The 19,267-nt window shown below is 40.8% G+C and overlaps 1 protein-coding gene across 6 annotated transcripts in view; it reads left to right on the top strand.

Annotated features, from left to right (window-relative positions):
• Positions 1-19,267, top strand: part of LGR4 (leucine rich repeat containing G protein-coupled receptor 4) — a 110,943-nt gene that overhangs the window by 48,362 nt on the left and 43,314 nt on the right. For 4 of the 6 annotated variants that reach the window (XM_019948077.3, XM_019948073.3, XM_019948074.3 and 1 more), the window contains one exon: positions 16,970-17,041. In XM_019948077.3, the coding sequence (XP_019803636.1) occupies positions 16,980-17,041 (62 nt within the window). In that variant the 5' untranslated portion in view covers positions 16,970-16,979. Of the gene's footprint in view, positions 1-13,369; positions 13,388-16,558; positions 16,754-16,969; positions 17,042-19,267 lie in introns of those variants that run through there. The other 2 variants (XM_019948078.3, XM_019948076.3) reach the window with 2 other exon arrangements.

The raw sequence follows: 19,267 nt of genomic DNA, 5'->3' as shown, positions 1-19,267 counted from the left end.
CATTTGCACGTGCATCAAAATCATCCAGAGAGCTTGTTAACACCCCTAGAGTGTCTGATTAGTAGGTCTGGAGTAGAACCCAAGACTGTACCTCTCTATCAGATTCCCGGATGATGCTAGAACGAAGGCCCAATGCAGCCAAAAATTTAAAAACAAAAATTAATTAGTTAAAAAAATGAAAAGGTAACAAATAAGATAATTTGAAGGATGAGAGTTAGAAAGAGGAAATAAACTGGATGGTGAGGGAGTAAACTGGAAGCCACTGTCATGGGGCTAAAGGTTGACATTTGAGATGAAACCAGAAGGTGAGCGTGAACCTGCCCGGAGGGGAGCTGGGGAAACACCTCAGAGTGGTAAACAGAAAGGAGCTTGGGTGAGCTGGGGGTAGGGGAATGAATGGTTTGGGATGAGGTTGGGGGGGAACCCAGGCACAGGTCAGGTAGGGCCTTGTTGGAGAGTGAATAGAGTTCTAAGGAGATAATAAATAAGTTAAAAAAAAAGTTATTTGGATGCTGGTACCCTGCCCCGCCCCACCCCACCCCACCCCCGCCCGGCCCGCTGCCCCCAGGGGCAAACCTTCACTCAGTTATCTGGAAAATTTGGCCATCCAGGCAACTCATTCTCTGAAATCTCTGGTTTAGTATATTCATGGAGAGTATAATCTGTGTGTGTGTCATTGCTTAATTGTTGGCATGTAGTGACTCAGCTGGTAATTTAAATTAATAGACTGCATATAAGCACACCATTGTTCTTCTTAGATCTCAATGGGGCTTTGATTGGCACTTAAGTGGTGGTGTATTTGAATTAATTACTGTAGCTGAGAAAGAGCTGGGAAAACACATTAGGGGAAAAAAATGTAGTTGTGATGTGCTGTAGGAGTGAAAGGAATACATTCAGTGTGAGAATGAGGCTGGAATCAGTGCTCCTGGACTTAGAGAATGAAGGAATGGACGCCAAGTAGTCACAGACACCTGGGGTTCTGTCTGCACCGCCGCACCCTTGGGAGGTGTGGTCAGCCAGGAGCCCCACCTGCTCTTGAGGGAGCCCACCCTCCCGCCCCTTCCTTCCCAGCAGGGGGAATAGTCACATTGTAGGTGCCCTTTCCCATCTATCAGCATCCTAGCCCAGTCAGTTCCACCTCAGGCGGTCTCTTTCTCACATGTTTACACACATCCTCTTTAAACCTTGTGTTTCTTTTCCTTTTCTCTTTTAAATCTTGCCCAGTTACCTCAGGAAATTCTCTCCCTTTCTTTGTTCTATTCCCAGAGCCAAAATAAGAAAGAAAAAATTCTAGTCATGGTTAGTGTTTATGAGATTCATGCTCTGATAAACCTATTGACAAGTGATCTAATTACCAAATCCTGTGGCTAATCTATTTCCTGATTACGTGGTGGCATTGGACAGTGTATTTACTTGATCTCTGAGAAGCTTTTCCTTCAGATTCTTCCCTCCCTTTCCTGATCATTCCCTTCCTCTTTCTGTTCCTCCAATTGAGTTATTTCTAAACCTTTGTTTCTCAGCCATTTTCTTTCTATTTCTGCATGTCCTCTCTGGGCGATGCCACCCACTCTGGAGTTTTCATTCTCCCGTGACTTTACCCCTCCCTGACATTGTGCCTCAATTCTGGGCTGGCATTTTTTACCATCCAACACATAACGACTCATGACCTGACAGAGCCAACACACTCTGCCCTCCTGTCATGTCCCTAACTGATGGCAGCATCCCCCTCCCAGATCTGTGGGCAAAAAAACCATGGTGTCATCTTCGAGGTTCAACTTTACCTTTTCCCCAGCCTCTAATCACTACGTTCTGCTGGTTCTGCCTCTGAGGGGGCTCTTTTCTTCCTTTTCCTCTCTGGCCGTTGTGCTGTTGTATCTCTCCCTCTCAACCTTCTCGCTTCCAGGATCACCCTTTTATAAAACCACCCAAATGGGCTTGTGCATTTGTTGGCTTCTGAGCGCCAGGCACATAGAGAGTGCTCAAAAAGGACTGGTCTGATCCTCCTTATTCAGAAAAGAATTCAAGATAGCTTTTACCAAAATGCTTAAGATAAAGTACAAAATAACTGGCTAGAAGACTGGGACTATCCCCTGCCCCCAGATTAGGACCAGAGAAGATCAACTGAAGACAGGGATTCCTGAAGCTGCCCATCTAATGTATATACATTTGTGAAAGAGGGGGTTACAATTTTGGCTCAGAAAATCTTAGTAGCTGATGGGAAGAGGGAGAGAGAATCCACTTCTGTGATTCCACATTGTCTATAAGATGAAAAGGACACACTGTGCAGGAGAAACACAGCTCTTCTTGGAACTGAGGTCAGAGAGAAGTTTTTCCCAAGGGCTCTGCTGAAGGGAACACTGTGTGGCTTCATGAATCATAACCTCATCTCATTCTTACAGTATCCATAGCAATCCGTTTCGTGGCGCTGCCGCTTCTGACCTCATTCAGCGTGGGCCAGTAGCAGAGTGCCAGTGTGTCATTTCAATCAAGGTAGTCGTAAAGGTGTAGAGAAGGTAAACGTCGTGCCCATCCACCAGAATTTCTTTGTAAAGCAGCCTTCTTTATGTTCCTTAAAAAATTTTCCATAGCTCCTGGTTTCTGTCCTCAAGTTCTTTATTATACGGACATTCAGTGTGCTCTGTAATCTGAGCCTATGTTATCCTTCTGGGTTTGCCCCTGACCTGTGAACTCCACATCCCAGCCAGACCAGCCTACTTGCTGTCCTTCACACATGCTGTTCCTTTAGCATCAGAGGCCCTGCCTTCTACCTTTTTACCTGGTTTGCATAGAGCTCCTTTCTTCCCGCCCCCTAAGATCAGAGGGAATGTTTTAATCATCAAGCCAATAAAGATATGTTGAACAACAAAAAAAGCTGTGAGTTCTTTACATAAAACTGAACATATTAATCCATCAATACATCAACACCTTTTTTTTTTTTTTTTTGCTGTACGCAGGCCTCTCACTGTTGTGGCCTCTCCCACTGTGGAGCACAGGCTCCGGACGCGCAGGCTCAGCGGCCATGGCTCACGGGCCCAGCCGCTCCGCGGCATGTGGGATCTTCCCGGACCGGGGCACAAACCCACATCCCCTGCATCGGCAGGCGGACTCTTAACCACTGCGCCACCAGGGAAGCCCCATCAACACCTTTTAAAGGTGTCCAGCATTCCATTTTATGGTTTGGCCTCATTTTAAACATAAGACTTCTTCAAGGACCAACATCCTTAATGAGTAAAAAGAGACTTTTCATGCATTTACTGAGTTAAGCACAGGTAGCATTGGTTTGTTTCTTTCCGTGTTTTGGTTGTAGTACTTGTTCATTAGCTGAGCTACAGTTGAGGGGCTCAGCCAGCTCTTACCCATTAACTTCAGAATCTAAGCACCATTGAACACGTTTCTGGGGAAGTTATTTTCCCCAGTCCCAAAGCATACTGCTAAAATATTACTGCCACGTGCTCTAGTTTAAGGTAGTAGAAAGAACCCTGAACTGGGATTTATCGTTTTGATTCTGATCTTGGTTCTTTGATTAATTAAATATTTAACCCCTCTGGGCCTCTTGCCTCATTATTAAAATGAGATGATTAGATTAGATGGTGATGGGGGATGATGATAATAATAAAAATAATAATAGTTGGCTTTGAGTGTTTGCTGTGGGCTAGGTAACTGTGCTGGGCACTGGCTGGAGGTTACATCCTCTAATCCTCACAGCGATGTTCTGAAGTCAGAAGTGTTATCCCCATTTACACTTGAAGAAACTGAGGCACAGAGAAATTAAGGGTTATACAGGGTTATAACAGGATGATTATAACAGGGTTATACAGCCAGTGAGCGAGCAGAGCTGTGTTCAAACCCAGGGCTCTTGGTCAGGCTTCTGGGAGAAACTTTTAATCACTCTGCTTTCTAGTTCAGTGGTTCTTTGAGATGCTATTTATAGGACAAAGCCTGTAGTTTGAATTTTTGAGGAAGAAAAATTAGTTTTACTGAAATCCAATTTTACATCATTCCTCCCAAGCTATTTTTAAATCCAGGAACTTGTATTGAAATGAAAGCTTTGCTCTCTTTCTTGCTTTTTCCCAAATGTGTTTGCATGTAAGGTTATTACTCGGTTATAGCAGTAGACTTTGGGAGGAAATCTGTCATTAATGCCCTTTGCTGTCCATAAACAATGTGTTCTTGATGTCTGTCCCAGATGCAGATCAGGTGTCAGTTGTCAAGATGAAGATATTTTATATGCCTCTCCTTTCTTTTCTCCTGCAGCCAGGCCTTTGACTATCTTTAGATGGTTGGGAAATTAAGCCTTTTTAAACATTTCTCTTTTTTGGGAAATGCTAAGTAAGTACTTGTTACATGACTGTTAAAGCATTTAATGTAGTGTCTGGCATGTCATTCATTAAACTGTGGCCACACATTGAGCTAGAGGCTTGGGGTACATTCCTGAGCAAAACACAGACCCTGCCCTAATGGAACAGAAGGTCTAGGTGGAGGAGCAGGAAATTGATCAAAGTGATATTTACAAACACAACAGATGCTCATGTTTTCCATATTATTATTATCATCATAATATTATACGGATGAGGAATTAGCCTTTTATTTAAACCCTCCCCAAGGTAATCCAAACCAAGATTTCCACTTCTTCCCATCATAACTCCTTCAACACTATTCAGTCATATCTATAGCTGTTAGTGGGATGATGATTTAATTTATCATCCAAATGACCACCCCTTTGAAAGTGAAAAGGAGGACTATTAATAATTATGTTGAGGGCTTCCCTGGTGGCGCAGTGGTTGAGAGTCCGCCTGCCGATGCGGGGGGGGCGGGTTCGTGCCCCGGTCCGGGAGGATCCCACGTGCCGCGGAGCGGCTGGGCCCGTGAGCCATGGCCGCTGAGCCTGCGCGTCCGGAGCCTGTGCTCCGCAATGGGAGAGGCCACACACACACACACACACACACACACACACACACACACACACACAAAATAATAATAATAATAATTATGCTGAGACAATAGATGTAAACTGGGATTGTCCAAGGCAGACTGGAGTGAGTTGTCATCCTCCTTATTGGTATCTGAATTGGCCTCCTAATCTGCAACATTCTTTAATTGTGGTTAAGCTCTTTATGGGGGCGGGTGGGGGGGAGAGAGGGAGAGTGTGTGTGTGTGTGTGTGCGCGCGTGCGTGTGTGTGCGCGTGCATGCACCCATGCACAAATGGATCGGAAGTGTGTACCTGGTTTCACTGGAGGTTGGGGGGATTAAAGATCCTCCTCCTTATAGGAATTTATTTTCTAAGACATTATTTCTTCTTGGTTTCCAATTTAATAACAAAACTGCTTCAACAAAACATCAAGTCAGCTGAGGAATTGAGAGGTTTTCCTGGATGGACATTCTAAAGCAATAACTTTTTTTTTTTTAACTATCCATTGTGCCTTTATTTTTTAATTTTTTATTGGAGTATAGTTGATTTACAATGTTGTGTGAGTTTCAGGTGTACAACAAACTGAATCAGCTATATGTATACATGTATCTACTCTTTTTTAGATTCTTTTCCCATATAGTAATTTTCCCATATAGGTCATTACAGAGTATTGTGTTTTGGAGTTCCTAGTGTGTATGTGTGTCTCTCTCTTTCTTTTTATTAAACAGATTTCAGGGTAGCCTATTGTTTTCTGTCCGGGGTAAAAAACAAAGGACCATATGACCCATAATGATTGCAAAAATTAAAAGGAAAGTGAAGTGCTTTGTGACCTGAACTTCTTAGAACGTGAAGACTTATCACAAATAGAGCTGTGCAGAAGTATGAGAAAACCAGACTTGAGAATCTTTGCTCCCAAAGATCCAGGATCAACTCAGATTTGATTGCCTAGCTGCTTCTATATTGACTTTAATGAGTTGTAAGTCATTCCCAAGGGACTATCTTGAATGACTTTTTATCAACTGGCATTATCAATGTCTGTTGTCTAATAGTCAACAGAAATGATTGTCATCCCAGTTACAATTTTGAGTCATTCCTCTATGGATAGAATACACTTTACAAGCCTTTTAAAAAATGGCCACCAGAGCGGAGAAGGGGGAAGGTGTGTGTGGTGTGTGTGTATTGCATGCCTCCTGGCTTGAAGGGAAGCAATCGCCCCACAAAGCCTGCATTACAGGGATGGTGAAACCCCAGAGTCTGCCCCTGGGTTCAGGCCTTGACGGTTGGCAGCTGGTCTTCAGGGTATAGACTGCCTCATCATTCGGAATTTTCCTCTTGCCTCAACATAATGAGGTCAGTGCCTCAGTGTCTTGGAAATTGAAGCTCCTCTTGCCTGGGATGATTATTGGATGTGCAAACAGTGTTTATTGGGAGGCCTCTTTTGGATTTGGGGCATTAGAAAGGATTTACTGGAGTGTAGATTTTTTGGTGGGGGGGTCTTTTTTGTTTTTAACCTTTAAATCACTACATATTGAAGGATGGTTTTGTCAGGTTATTTATAAACATTTTATGCATTTTATGTAAGTGGAAATTTGTCATGCTGTTATCATATATTTCTAGAAATCTCGATAGAGCCCAGGGTAGCCAAGTAGAAATTTAGCTAACTCAGCTGATTTATCCACAGTTATGTTGAAACAGTTGAAAAGTAATACTGTAATAAAGTCTTTTAAATGTGTGCCTGTATGTCTCTTCCTCTCCCTCCCTCCCTCCCTCTCTCTCTCTCTTTTTAATAAAGAAAGTTCAGGGTAGCTCACTGTGACATTCTCTCATATTGCTACTGTCAGTTTTAGAAAACCAATGTCACTAAAATATGAAAGTACTGGGGTGTACTTGAAGGAAGTACTTTAAAGGTTACTAAATCCATTCTGCCAACCTGGTGGTGCTGGGGAAGCAGCTGGAGTTTTGAATCCATTTGGCAGGAGGAATAAAAAGATTTGGCTTGAATACCCAAGTCCTTGAACTCATGGATCTTGCTATATTACACAGACAATATACATGAACTTAAAACTACACGATATATATGAACTTGCGACTTTGCCATCAGGAAGAGAGAAGCCCACGAGTGCAGGAACAAAATTTCGTGAGACAATACTTACCTTTATTACATTTGATGTATTCTGATTTTTTCTATTTTATTCTCTGTTCCTTCTTATTTCAATTGAAAAAAAAAGTTGGCTATGACCCATTAAAATGATTTCACTGCCCATTAATTGGTTGTGAGCTGAAGTTTAAAAAAATGAGCGTCTGAACAGCAGTTTTTGTGGGTGGGTGTGCATGTTTGAAGGCAAGGACCATGAAGTAATGTTTTCCTATCAGTGGTGTTAATAAGTGTAGCTATAATAAAACATCAACCGTTTAGTTAATTAGAATATTTACCATAATAAATGCTGTGGGATTGATTTCTTTGTGAATAGTGCATTTTGTCTGCTAGGATGAAGTAACTGAGTGTTTCCAATCAGCCCAGACGACAATCCTTACAATCCTTCTTGTTGATGTTAAATGGACTATTGAAATTGCATTCTGTCTGTGTGTCTTGGCTGGTAATGAGCACTGTTTTGTCATCGTTAGGGTTACCAGAACAGCTGTTAACACCCAAAGAATGCCTGAGAACACCCGTTCAGTAGCGAGAAAACAAGGAATATTATCATTTAACCCTTGTCTGTTCCATGTGATGCCAGATGCTAGGGGTCCTCCATCAAACTATAGAAAGGAATGTTCTTTTTGTCTTTGGTATTCATTGTTCTTTGCCATTTAGTAAACAGTGCTCCAGATTTAGAGTATTTTATATTTTCCTCTTTAGAACACATCTCACACTTGAAAACAGGCTCTGTTTAAAAAGACAAAAAACAAAAAAGCCCCGAAAACAAGTGGAACTTCTTTCAGTATTAGAAAATACTATTGAATTAGCCTAACTAGCTTTATTTATTTATTTATTTTTTTATTTTTTGCAGTACGCGGGCCTCTCACTGTTGTGGCCTCTCCCGTTGTGGAGCACAGGCTCCGGACGCGCAGGCTCAGTGGCCGTGGCTCATGGGCCCAGCCGCTCCACGGCATGTGGGACCTTCCCAGACCAGGGCACAAACCCGTGTCCCCTGCAACGGCAGGCGGACTCTCAACCACTGCGCCAGCAGGGAAGCCCTAGCTTTATTTTTTAAGTTACCCTTTTGAGGATGTGTAATTTAAGTGACACCTGCCTTTTGTGGGGGTGTGAGGTTTACACATTGGTGTTTTGCTCTCTCTCTTTTCTACCTTGTTGGGTTAACATCTCCTTGAAGAACACAACCTTCAGTGTCTCCTAGGCTGTATTGCTTCACTGAGACCATAAACAATTACAGCATAAAATATTACCTTTGGAAATGAAGTCATGCATCTTTCTTAATTGCTGAACCCTTGTAATTCTGAAGGGGGTATGTTTAAGTCCTCACTCACACACTTGCTAACACAAGCAAATGTGCCTGCACGTATAGGAAAAAAGTGAATCGCAGGGTTTCTTATTTTCTACTAATTATGCACGAAATATGCAGGAGCAGGAATGCCAAAGTAGGAGCCATAATGATAGATTTGGGAAGGACCTTCGAAGTTAGCAAGTTCAGAATATTTTTCAGTAGAGGAGGTTGAGTTCCGGAGGAGCTGGGATTTGTTCTTCCTAATAACTTCCTTTCCTTTCATCCCATGGCAGTAGATGGCTGCTAAAATGATCTTTCTGCAGCAAACGTGACATGCTTAAACTTCCTCTGGCAGCTTTCCATGCTTTTAGAATAAAGTTATGATTTCTAGAGGTCATACACAAAGGCCTTTGGGGACATACTTTCTGCTTGCCTTGGTAGCTTCTCTTGCCAGTTATATCCATTGTGCTTAGAATACTCCAATTCCTGTGTGGTTTTATCTCCTTGACCACTCTGGTTTTATCTCATTTAACATGATATTCCCACTGCCTGGAAGGCACCCTCTACCCAAACAAACAAGTTATCTGATTCAGAGGCTTTCAATTTTTTTTTTTCCTATGAATCCAGTGATGACTATGTTTTACATCATGACCCAATATATATATATGAAATGTAAATAATTGTCATGAAACAATATTTATTCTTTTTCTGTGTGATGTGCTTAACTTTGATATTAACCATTCCTTATATTTCTTTTTATAAGATGCTGTTTGTCACCCACTGAATAGATTTCACATCCCTCTCTGTGCTGCCAGCTTCCTGCGGGAAGGTTGGAAGCGTTTGGGGAATGTTTTTGGTTGCACTAATTAGTGCACCAGGGCACCAGGGATACCAAGCACCCAATAGTGAGCTAGGCAAGACAAGACTGTCTTGCATAACGAAGAACTGTCCTGCACAAAAGCCAATTGCATCTCTGTTGGGAAATAGTGCCGACATAACGAGTGAGATCAGAGATTGAAATAGCAGCTCTCTATAAAGTAATATCTGCCCTTTCCAACTTGGTACCACCGCCCTGCCTTTGGAAGTCTCTCTCTGGTCCCACGTTAGGTTGACCATCTTCCCTCACTCTGCCACGCGGATCACAGTACTTACTGCTTTGTTATTGCAGAGCGCCCTTAGGATAAACACTCTGTCTTCTTTGTCTTTATCTACCTGGGACCGAGCATACAGTCAGTTGCAAACCTAATAGGTGCTCAGTAAAGAGAGAACGAAGAGGCTTGGCCCAGTGTCCTGCAAGTGGATAGCAGAGGCTGGAAAAACGAGCAAAAAACAACAAAAAAGGCAACAAAACAAAATGCAAAAAACCTGCAGGTTTCCTGACTCTGAAGCCAAGCCAGTGCTGTGCATCACGTTATTTGGTTTTGGGCAAGTCCTGGAAAAGAGGATTTCTAGCCACAGGCTGAATTATTTTTTCCTGTGGGAGAAATGTGAAGAGGTAGTATCATATATATACTTATTTATAAAAGGCCAACACAAGAATTGATGTTTAACTTATTGATATGTACAGTAAAATACATACTTTTAGTATACAGTTCTAAGAGTTTTGATAAAGGTATACAATCATGTAACCACCAGTCAAAATCAAGATATACAGAGCATTTCCTGTGGGCCAAACTTTCCCTTTGTAGCCGATCTTTCTCCTAACCCATCCATTTATACTTAGCATTGCTGGGTCATAGTCATAAGTATATGTTTAATTTTATAAGAAACTGCCAGACTGTTTTCCAGAATGGTTGTACCGCTAGCAGTGTATGAGAGTTCCCGTTCTTCTGTATCCTCACTAGCACTTGTTATTGTCAGGTTTTTTTTTTTAGCCATTCTGATAGCTGAGTGCTATCTCCTTGTGATTTGATTTGCATTTCCCTAATGACTAATGTTGAACATCTTTTTATGTGCTTTTTGCCATTTGTGTGATCTTCTTGGGTGAAGCGCCTATTCAAATATTTTTGTCCATTTAAAAATCAGGTTTATTTTCTTACTGAGTTTTGAGTGTTCTTTCTGTGTTATAGATACAAATCTTTTATCCCATAGTGTTTTGTGAATGTTTTTTTCCAGTTTGTTTTGTATTTTTTCATTTTCATAACAGTGTCAATAGAGCTTTGGAAGTCTTTAGTGGAAGAATGCTAAAAGGTTCTAAAACAGGGGTTTTAATCCATGAAAGTAGAAGATCATAAAATGAATTAAACATTCTTCTCTATATCTCCTGTAGCCAAAACTTTTTACTGTATTTTTATTATTTTTTAAGATTTGAAGACTATATACTAGGACATTCAAATACCTTAAACAGATAATGACTTTACAAGGTGGTAACTTTTCTTGGCAGTGATTAACATTTATCTATTAAGTGACAGTATGGTTGTTGTAGCGGTTCTCCTCTTAAGGATTGCAAGGCTTGGAGAATCAAGTGTTAGATCTGTCCGCTGGGAAGCACTGAGCCTTTGTGCTTGAAACACCAGGGAAGATGCCAGATAGTACGGAGCCAATTTATCCTGCTGCCTAAAATAAGAGTAGAGATATTTCACATGGCATCAGAAGGGTGTCCATCATGCCATCTAGTTGGATTCTAGCAGTGCAAAAACACGTTAAGGCCAGAAAAATATCTCTAGAGCAAAAGCTGACTAAAATGGCATCCACACCATTTTGGCCCCATTTCTGCAGTGTAACTAAAGAGCAGTATCTTTACACATATGTAGCTGTTCTTATTGCTTCCAGAATGCAAGAATGCATTTTAGAAAGGTTAAACTTAATTACATATTGCAACAATGTCTCAAGCAGTAATAAGTTAAGAATAGAGTGGAGTGATGGATTTTAATTAAAAGAGTAAAAAAGAGAACTGTGAATATATCTTTTGATATAAAACTTCACCATCCTAGCACAGTGCCTTGCACCCATGTGGATAATTGGGTGCTTTGTACATATTTGTTAAATGGGTGACAGTATATCTCCTTGTCTCTGGAAAAGAGACTTAACTAACCTCTTTTCCTTTTGGCACGGTGATTTCCAGGTGTGAAGTTCCCCTCCCATGATGTATGGCCTGCCCAAAATAGCATTGAGATATATTAAGTACTTATGCTTTCATTAAAATATATTTTCAGAGAATTTTTTTTTCCATTTTGCAAATGAAGAATCTTAGGCATCAAGAGATACATACGTTCAGAACGATAGCATTTCATGTTGGCAAAAATACATACCATCCAGAGAAAAAGAACCTGGAATGACACCCATGAAATAGGACAGTGGTTATTTCTGGGTATTGATATTGTGGATGCTTTTCCCTGTATTTCAATTCTTTGAAAACAGTGAACATAGGTTGCTTTGTTATTATAAAAGTAGGGAGCAAAAGAGATCACTTGCCCAAAGATATGGAACCCTGTCAGAAAAGAAATTAAACTCTATATAAGCTTTGTCTAGACCTTTGGTGGTGTATGTGTTATCTATACTACTTGTGCGTGAGAGAGACATTCCCTTCCAATGTGTTCTACCCAGGCTATTTTTCAAATTTAGTTTTAGTTTTTTGTTTTTGTTCAGACAATAGACATCTGTTAATTGGAGAGCGGCCTGAAAATTTTTGGTGGATGACAAGACCCTAGAAAAGTCATTGGAATAGTATTAGTTCTTAATCATTATCAGCATGTGTCTGTTGAGTCTAAGGACATCACCACCACTTTCTGGAGAATATATTAGAGAATGATGTTTTCTCTAGAACCTGTTTGTAATTTATTAAACATAATTTATCAACTTCTCAGACTGCTGGGTAATATTTGACTTACTATTAACATTATGGCAGCAGCAGTGTAGTTTTATCTAACACAAATAGGAAGGCTTATTCAAAGTTAGATAACGTGGGTCAATCACAGTATATTAAAATTAAATAATTCCATGGCAAAAGGCCCAGACCAGCAAGCATGTGGTGGCAGAGCCCACGGTGGTACACGCTGGGCCAACAGCAAACAGGTTAGGCTCGCTTTGGGAGCATTTTACAAGGTACCTTGTTGAAACATGATGTTCCTCTCTACTCTGTAGATACTTTAATATTAATGAATTTTATGAGGGAAAAAAAAGATGAGAGTGTAAGCACTGGGGAGATTTAGCAGTTTGAATTAAACAGTTGCGCCATTTCACTGTTAATTTTGAAATCAGTGACTGCTGGTGTTGGAGCATTCACCTTTATTTTCCTCGTGGGGTGATGTGCTTTAGCATTTTTGATCTTTGTTGTAAAAATTGGGGAATATTGCATTGGGTGTTATATGCAGGCGTGTGCCCTGTACCAGTTGGTGTACGTTGAAAGGCCCCACTATAAAGAAATCTGTTAGGGAACCAGTATGTATAGAAAAGATACATTCAGGCTTTCCCCCCCTACTAAGCAAAAGCTCTAGGTTCTGTGCCCTGCTTCATCACTTACCCTGCTGGACGTCCTCCTGATCTTTCTGAAAATGGCTCTTGTCTTTCCTGTCCTTCTAACAATTTCCTATAAGAATGTAATTTCCTCCCTCCCTCCCTTCTCCGTTAACAACTGGGCTTCAACATTTTTCTTTTAAAACAAAGTACTTGATCTCAAAGAGCTCTTCTATCTTAACAGCTTGGACTCCTGGAGTTCTGGAGTTTAGAATCCAGTTTTGTAGTTAGGAACGACTCCAGGTTCTAGACCTTCTGCACCATTTAGTGTTTCCCTTGTGTAAAAGTGGTTTCTTCTCTGGGAAGGAAGGCCACCAAAGGCGCTGAGATTCTTGGCCTGCTGGCTCTCTGTCCACCAGATTCACACAGCTTCCAGGAGCAGCCAGAACACGGAGGATGATGAAATAACACCTATTATTTATTTAGCTTCTTATGTGATGAATCTGATCTTCTGCTCTTCACAGCATTCTACAAGGTTTAGTTACTACTTCCTCCATTTATCCAAATGAAGAAGCTAGGAATCAGAAAAGGTGAACAGCTTGCCCAAGATCACAGAGCTAGTGCTGGTGAATCGATAGGTAAGCCTTTGTCTCCCAAGCCTGCACCCTTCCATCCATGCTGGGCTGGCTTCAAGTAAAGCCGTCAGTTCTCTTGAAATTCCTCTTCAGAGGTGTTTATGAGTTGGTGGTGCTCTGACCTTGTAAGATTATTTTGTTTTCCATGGTACACTTATTTTCGTTGTAGGAACGCAGGATGGTAGATCTCTGGGTTTAGTTACAGATATTCCTGGCAAGATTGTGTTGCTCATAATGAATGTCAAGGCACTGACCTAGAGGTGTTACCTTCTAGCTGAAAATTTTCTATATATACCACTTTTTTACTTATGTATTTTAGTAATTTATAGGCAGATGAGCCCAATATATTTGTAATTATTGGCTTAGGACTTCCATTTGTAAATGGTTACAGTTAACTCATCACCCCCAGCATCCTTTCCAGCCTCAAGCTCTCTTGCCAGTATTGGTGATGTCAGGTCTGTAATATACTCTTAAGGCTGTCTGTAGGTTGTTTATCACCATTAGTCCTCATTATTTTAAATGAGTACCCACCCACCTTATACTCTGTAACTACATGTTTCCAGAGCTTCTCTGGAGATAACATCTTCCAGATCCCCCCTCCGTTTCTTTTATTTATTTACTTTTTTCTCTTCCTTATTCACAAATGCTTTGTAACTGAGGCCTAGAAAATATGATGGAAAATACCTAGAAAGATAGAACTCTGAGTCTGTGAAATTCAGATCAATTTGGAAACAAGTGTTGTTTCTGAACCTGAAGTTTTGAAACAAAACCTCACCACGTGTTTAACACTTATTAGTTTGTAAATATGGAGTCCCACTAATTGCATTTATAGCTCACAGCAAAGCTACCTGTTATGTCTTGTTACTCTGAGGGGGGAAAAATGAGACAGTTATATAGATGTACGCATTTTTAAAAACTGGAATGCAGGGAAGAGTGTGGTATAAATTCTCTCATAATCATGTGTCTTTTCTGATGAGGCAGTCAGTCAGTTTTTCTGTTGCTGTGATACTCACCTGAATTCAGGTGTGCCAAACTTAAGAGGAAACAGTATGGAGTGCCTCCTTTTGTAAAGTAATAAATTATAGTTGTCCATTCTCCTTTTATTGAAATGACTAAAGAACACCAAAATTGTGTGATGTTTTACAGAATCACTGCTTACTCATTATTATTTTACTTTTCAACGTGAGTAAAAGTTTTGTTGTATTCTTAAGAGTGAATTTATTCGTTAAGGGCAAATGTGCTCCAGTGGGAGTGACTCAGTAGTTTTATAATGGCAAACTAGTAGTCTTTAAATTTTGCGTTGTGGTAAATTTTTCAGAAACATGCCTTTTCCATCAATTGAACCTCATATATCTTCATCAGGGAGGATGAGCCCCTCCATGAAAACTACCAAAAAAAAAAAAAGTGAATCACAGAAGTATATAATGTCAGGCCAGGAAGACCCCCAATCAATCAGTTCAACTCCCCCATTTTACAGATGAGCAAACTGAGGCCCAGGATGAAACAATATTCCATCTGACCCCTATTTGGGTGCTATTTCTCTCGCACATTGCTCCAGTGTTTATGAAAAATGAAGGGTTCCCCCTCCCCCTTCTCCAGGGATAATGATAGCTGATTAAATTAGTATCAGGGCCTACATTTAAAAATAATAATTCCTTGAAAAGTATATTAATTTTGTTTTTCTTGTAAGTTATCTTTAGTAGAATTTGAGTTGTTTTTAATGATAGACAATTTTGGAATGCATGTGAATCCGTATGGTCTTGGGATTTGTCTCCAGAGAATTTTCAGAACTTTGTTTCTTCAATGGCTAAAGCTATTTATAGTTCTTTTATTTATTTATTTTTTTTTGCGGTACGCGGGCGTCTCACTGTTGTGGCCTCTCCCGTTGCGGAGCACAGGCTCCGGACGCGCAGGCTCAGTGGCCATGGCTCACGGGCCCAGCTGCTCCGCGGCACGTGGGATCCTCCTGGACCGGGGCACGTACCTGTGTCCCCTGCATCGGCAGGCGGACTCTCAACCACTGCGCCACCAGGGAAACCCTATAGTTCTTTTTTTAAATCATCAATCAGAAGCGCTCTTCCTGAGATTCATTGATGATTGTGCCAAGGTCTTGGAGGCAGTATCCCTCCCTCTTTTTAACCTTGGTGGGACTCAGGGTTTGCTTTATGTCTTAACTACTTACTGGGGCAAAGTAGCAGGATTCAAATGATATTTTAGAAGACTCAGAGTTTGGAGTTAAGATCTTGGACTGTGGAGCTCACATGTCCTGTTACACCACTCGTTGGTGGCCTCAGGGAGGTTACTTTGCCCCAGTAAGCCTTGGTTTCCCCAATCGTAAAGTGAGATTTGATATGCAGTCTTATCCCATGATCAGTATTCTCAACATGTTAGCTGCTACTGCTGTTTTTGCAACTGCCATTCTTATTATTCCCAAGCCAAGAAGTTTTCCAAACCTGCCTTGGGAAGGGCTAGTAAGAAGAGATGCAAGTACCGTTTCGAAATGTTCGTGAGAGGAAAGATGGGGAGAAGGGACTCACCTACCTTGATACTCAAGGTGTCCTTTAAAGGAGATTTTTACCTGACCAAAGTAGTGAAAAGAACAGTGGTATTGTTGTCGGCTGGTTTTTGTGTGCTTGATGTCTCTTCCACCTCCTTAGACTATTATGTCTAATCCAGTTGTGGGAAAGTCACACATGTGAATTTTCATGGTGGTTTCTAGAAAGGAGAGACCTGTGGGCTGAGCCAGAGAATTTAACAACAAATAAGAGGCAGAGGCATCTGGGTAAGGCAGGCAACCCAGAGCCTGCGGGGGCTGTCCCTGGTGAGGCTGCCTTCAGCTGCCTTTTACAGTGTCCAGATTAAGTAGAGTGTGGAAGGAGAAAGCCAGTTCAAAAGGCAGCTGCCAGGGAAGAAGGAAATGGTTAATAAAGAATTTTTTTCAGCTGCTTGCACTAGTTAATTGTCAAGTGATATCGTCGAGTGAGTACCCTCCTTGCTGCTGTCTCTTTAAGGAAAAACTGGAAATGGACCGCATACCTGTCATGTATGCACTTGTTTGCAGCCTGCATCTGTTCATAGGCTAAAAATGAAATCTACTTACAGCTATTACCTGGAGGACTTTTATAGGTTTTGCAGAAAATACGACTGGGGTACAGTTAGGACCTGTTTTATTATCCCTGACAGTGGCTTAAGAAGCCACCCATACCTGCAGATCTCTTTTATCAAGTTCTGGGTGTTCATTTGTTTATTTTTATCAGGTACAGCACTTTGAACACCAGAGCAATGAAAAGCCACACCGGCTCACTCATTGTAGGTCTTTGGAGACATTTTTTTCCAAGAATACTTAAAGGGTGAAAACCCAGGATCTGGGTATGTTATAAATGATGGGACGTAATTTATAATAAAAGATTTAGCTTTTCTGTTTTCTGAGCATTGCATTCTGAAACTGAATTATGACTATTCCTACGTCTGTCTCATTTTTCTTGCTTCTTTACAAAATTTCAGCACCTAATTATTTTTCTGTTGACTTAAGTGTTTTAAGTCTAATATCACTTAGTTAACAATTTTCTTAACTTTGTTTTCCAGGGATATCAGCATGAACAACATTACTCAGTTACCAGAAGATGCATTTAAGAACTTCCCTTTTCTAGAGGAGCTGTAAGTATTCTTTCGAGAAATGTTTTTTGTTCATTTGTTTGTTTCTCCTGTTCTCTTTGGGAGCTCTTATGACAGAGATAGTCTACTGTTTCTCAGGGGGCACTCAGAGAGCTTGGTTCAGTGGCCTTTGTACAGAGGAAATCATATGTCTTGGGGCAAAACAAATTTGAGTTTTTAAGAAGTACGATTGCTGAAGTTATTTTTGAAAGCCAGAACGAAAAGTGCTACTTCCATAGGACTTTTTTTGCCGCAATTATTATGACCATGAATGCTGCAGTGACACAGGTTAATTACAGTGTTATCCCAAGATAACAAGGCTGCAGTGTAATTACCATGGTTGCCACAGGAGTTGCTGTGTGGATAACAGAGCCATAAAGAATAATCCAAAGTATTTCAGGGTCATGATGCAGCAGACAACCTCTACGTGAACGAGCAGAAAACTGTCTCCTTGGACATTGGCAGGTGGTCTTGGGGGTTGGGCTGAGGACATAGCGCATCTTACGGGTCTCTGAGAACATCTTTAACATTAAGGCTGTTTCCGAGCTTGGCGGTGGCATCTCACTGCCAATTTAACAGTTTCTGAAATTGGAAATTTAACAGTTTAAAATTTCCAATTTAACAGTTTACATGGGGGAAAATTTCTTTCCACCTGTTATAACCTCCATTTTGTTTTGCTCTCCACACTTATTTGAAGTTCATCACCCAAATAAGCATTTTTAGGTTTTATAGGAATTGGGAACGGTAGATTTTTAGAATCCAGGTTAAAAAAATAAAAGCAGAGTTGACTCACGTTAAATGGAGGCTTTTAAAAACGGCTAAGCCAGTGGGTTATGTAATATGTAGAGGCAAGAAGGTGACAGTTTGATGGTAAGAACATCAAAGAGCTATGGCCCTGAAGGAATCTAAATTCATATTACGGATTGTGCCCTGCAGCCAGCTGTTGAGTATTAGATCCAAGTCAGTGACTGTCTCCTATCTTAACTCGGCCCCTCCCCGCACATGGGGAACAGGAATCAAATATAAGCCAAGCAGGTTGTGCTCGCTGCTTCTGACAGAGTATTGAAACAGCAGTTAAGGATTTAGTGAAGTTAAGGAGAAGTTTTTCTTCCCACACTGCTTAGTTGAACATAATGTTCCCACAGAAAAAATTGGACAGAGATTATGTGCCACTTCCAAGCTTGTGAACTGGGTCAAGTTACTTAACCTCCCTCTGTTCAGTTTCTTTGTCTTTAAGGTGCAGATAAGACAGAATGAATTAAATAGATGTTAAATACTTAGGACAGTGCATGAAGCAGAGTGAGTGTTATGTAAATGATGGCTGGTATTTATTTCACTATTTTAAAAGTGCCTAAAGGGGAAACAAAGCTGCAGCCTATATACCAACCGTTGCCCTTGGTACAAGGTTTAAATGTATGTTTTACTTTATTTTTGCCTTTTTTTTTCTTGAGTGAACATTAATTCTTTTGTAAGAAATAGCTCTTCAGTTTTAATTAAACATTTAAATTCAATGAAAAAGCAGTGAACTATGTATTTGAATCCCTCACTTCCCACCCACCCACTCAAGCTCTAGGATGCTTCACCTATTTCTTTTTATTTCACATACAGTTTTAGACTTCAGGATTAGTCTCCCTTTACAGAAGTAATTATACAGCGAAAGGCCATTAATGAGCAGTTGTTCAGCCATTGTATCACCACCAGGGATGTGAGACGCACCGGGTGGGAAACGGAGAAGCCCTCCTTGCTCTGTGTGGGCGGTGTGTGCCGACCAGTTTGTTGCCAGCCAGTGCACTCGGAGGGATTTGGTAGTGGGTGCCTGGATGCGGAGTCCGCCCTGGTTAATCTCTGCTTTGTGAAGTTCGCATCTTGGATTTCTTAAAATCTCAAATGACCGAGCATATGTCAAGCTCATGAATTCTGTCAACCGAGAGTTTTAATTGGAACCAAATTGGATTTGACTGCTAGTCCTTTGTAGGAGGTCATGTTCTCTCTGCATTCTGCTCATGGCAGTGAGGAAGACCATCAAATCAAGTCTGTACAGCTTCTCCAAATACTGTATGGGATTTCAAACATGAATTCAGTCAGGAGAGTTGATGGTTAATTTTACAGAATTCTTCAGAATAGTCTTTAATATGCTGGCAATACTTAAGGCATTCAAGAAATTTCTAACATAGAAATTTCTTTTCTATGTTAATAGAAATAACATAGAAATTTCTTTTCTATGTTAAT

Source organism: Tursiops truncatus, chromosome 8 (assembly GCF_011762595.2).
Source record: "Tursiops truncatus isolate mTurTru1 chromosome 8, mTurTru1.mat.Y, whole genome shotgun sequence".
Classification (NCBI taxonomy): Eukaryota; Metazoa; Chordata; class Mammalia; order Artiodactyla; family Delphinidae; genus Tursiops; species Tursiops truncatus.
This window is presented reverse-complemented; position numbering and strand designations above follow the sequence as displayed.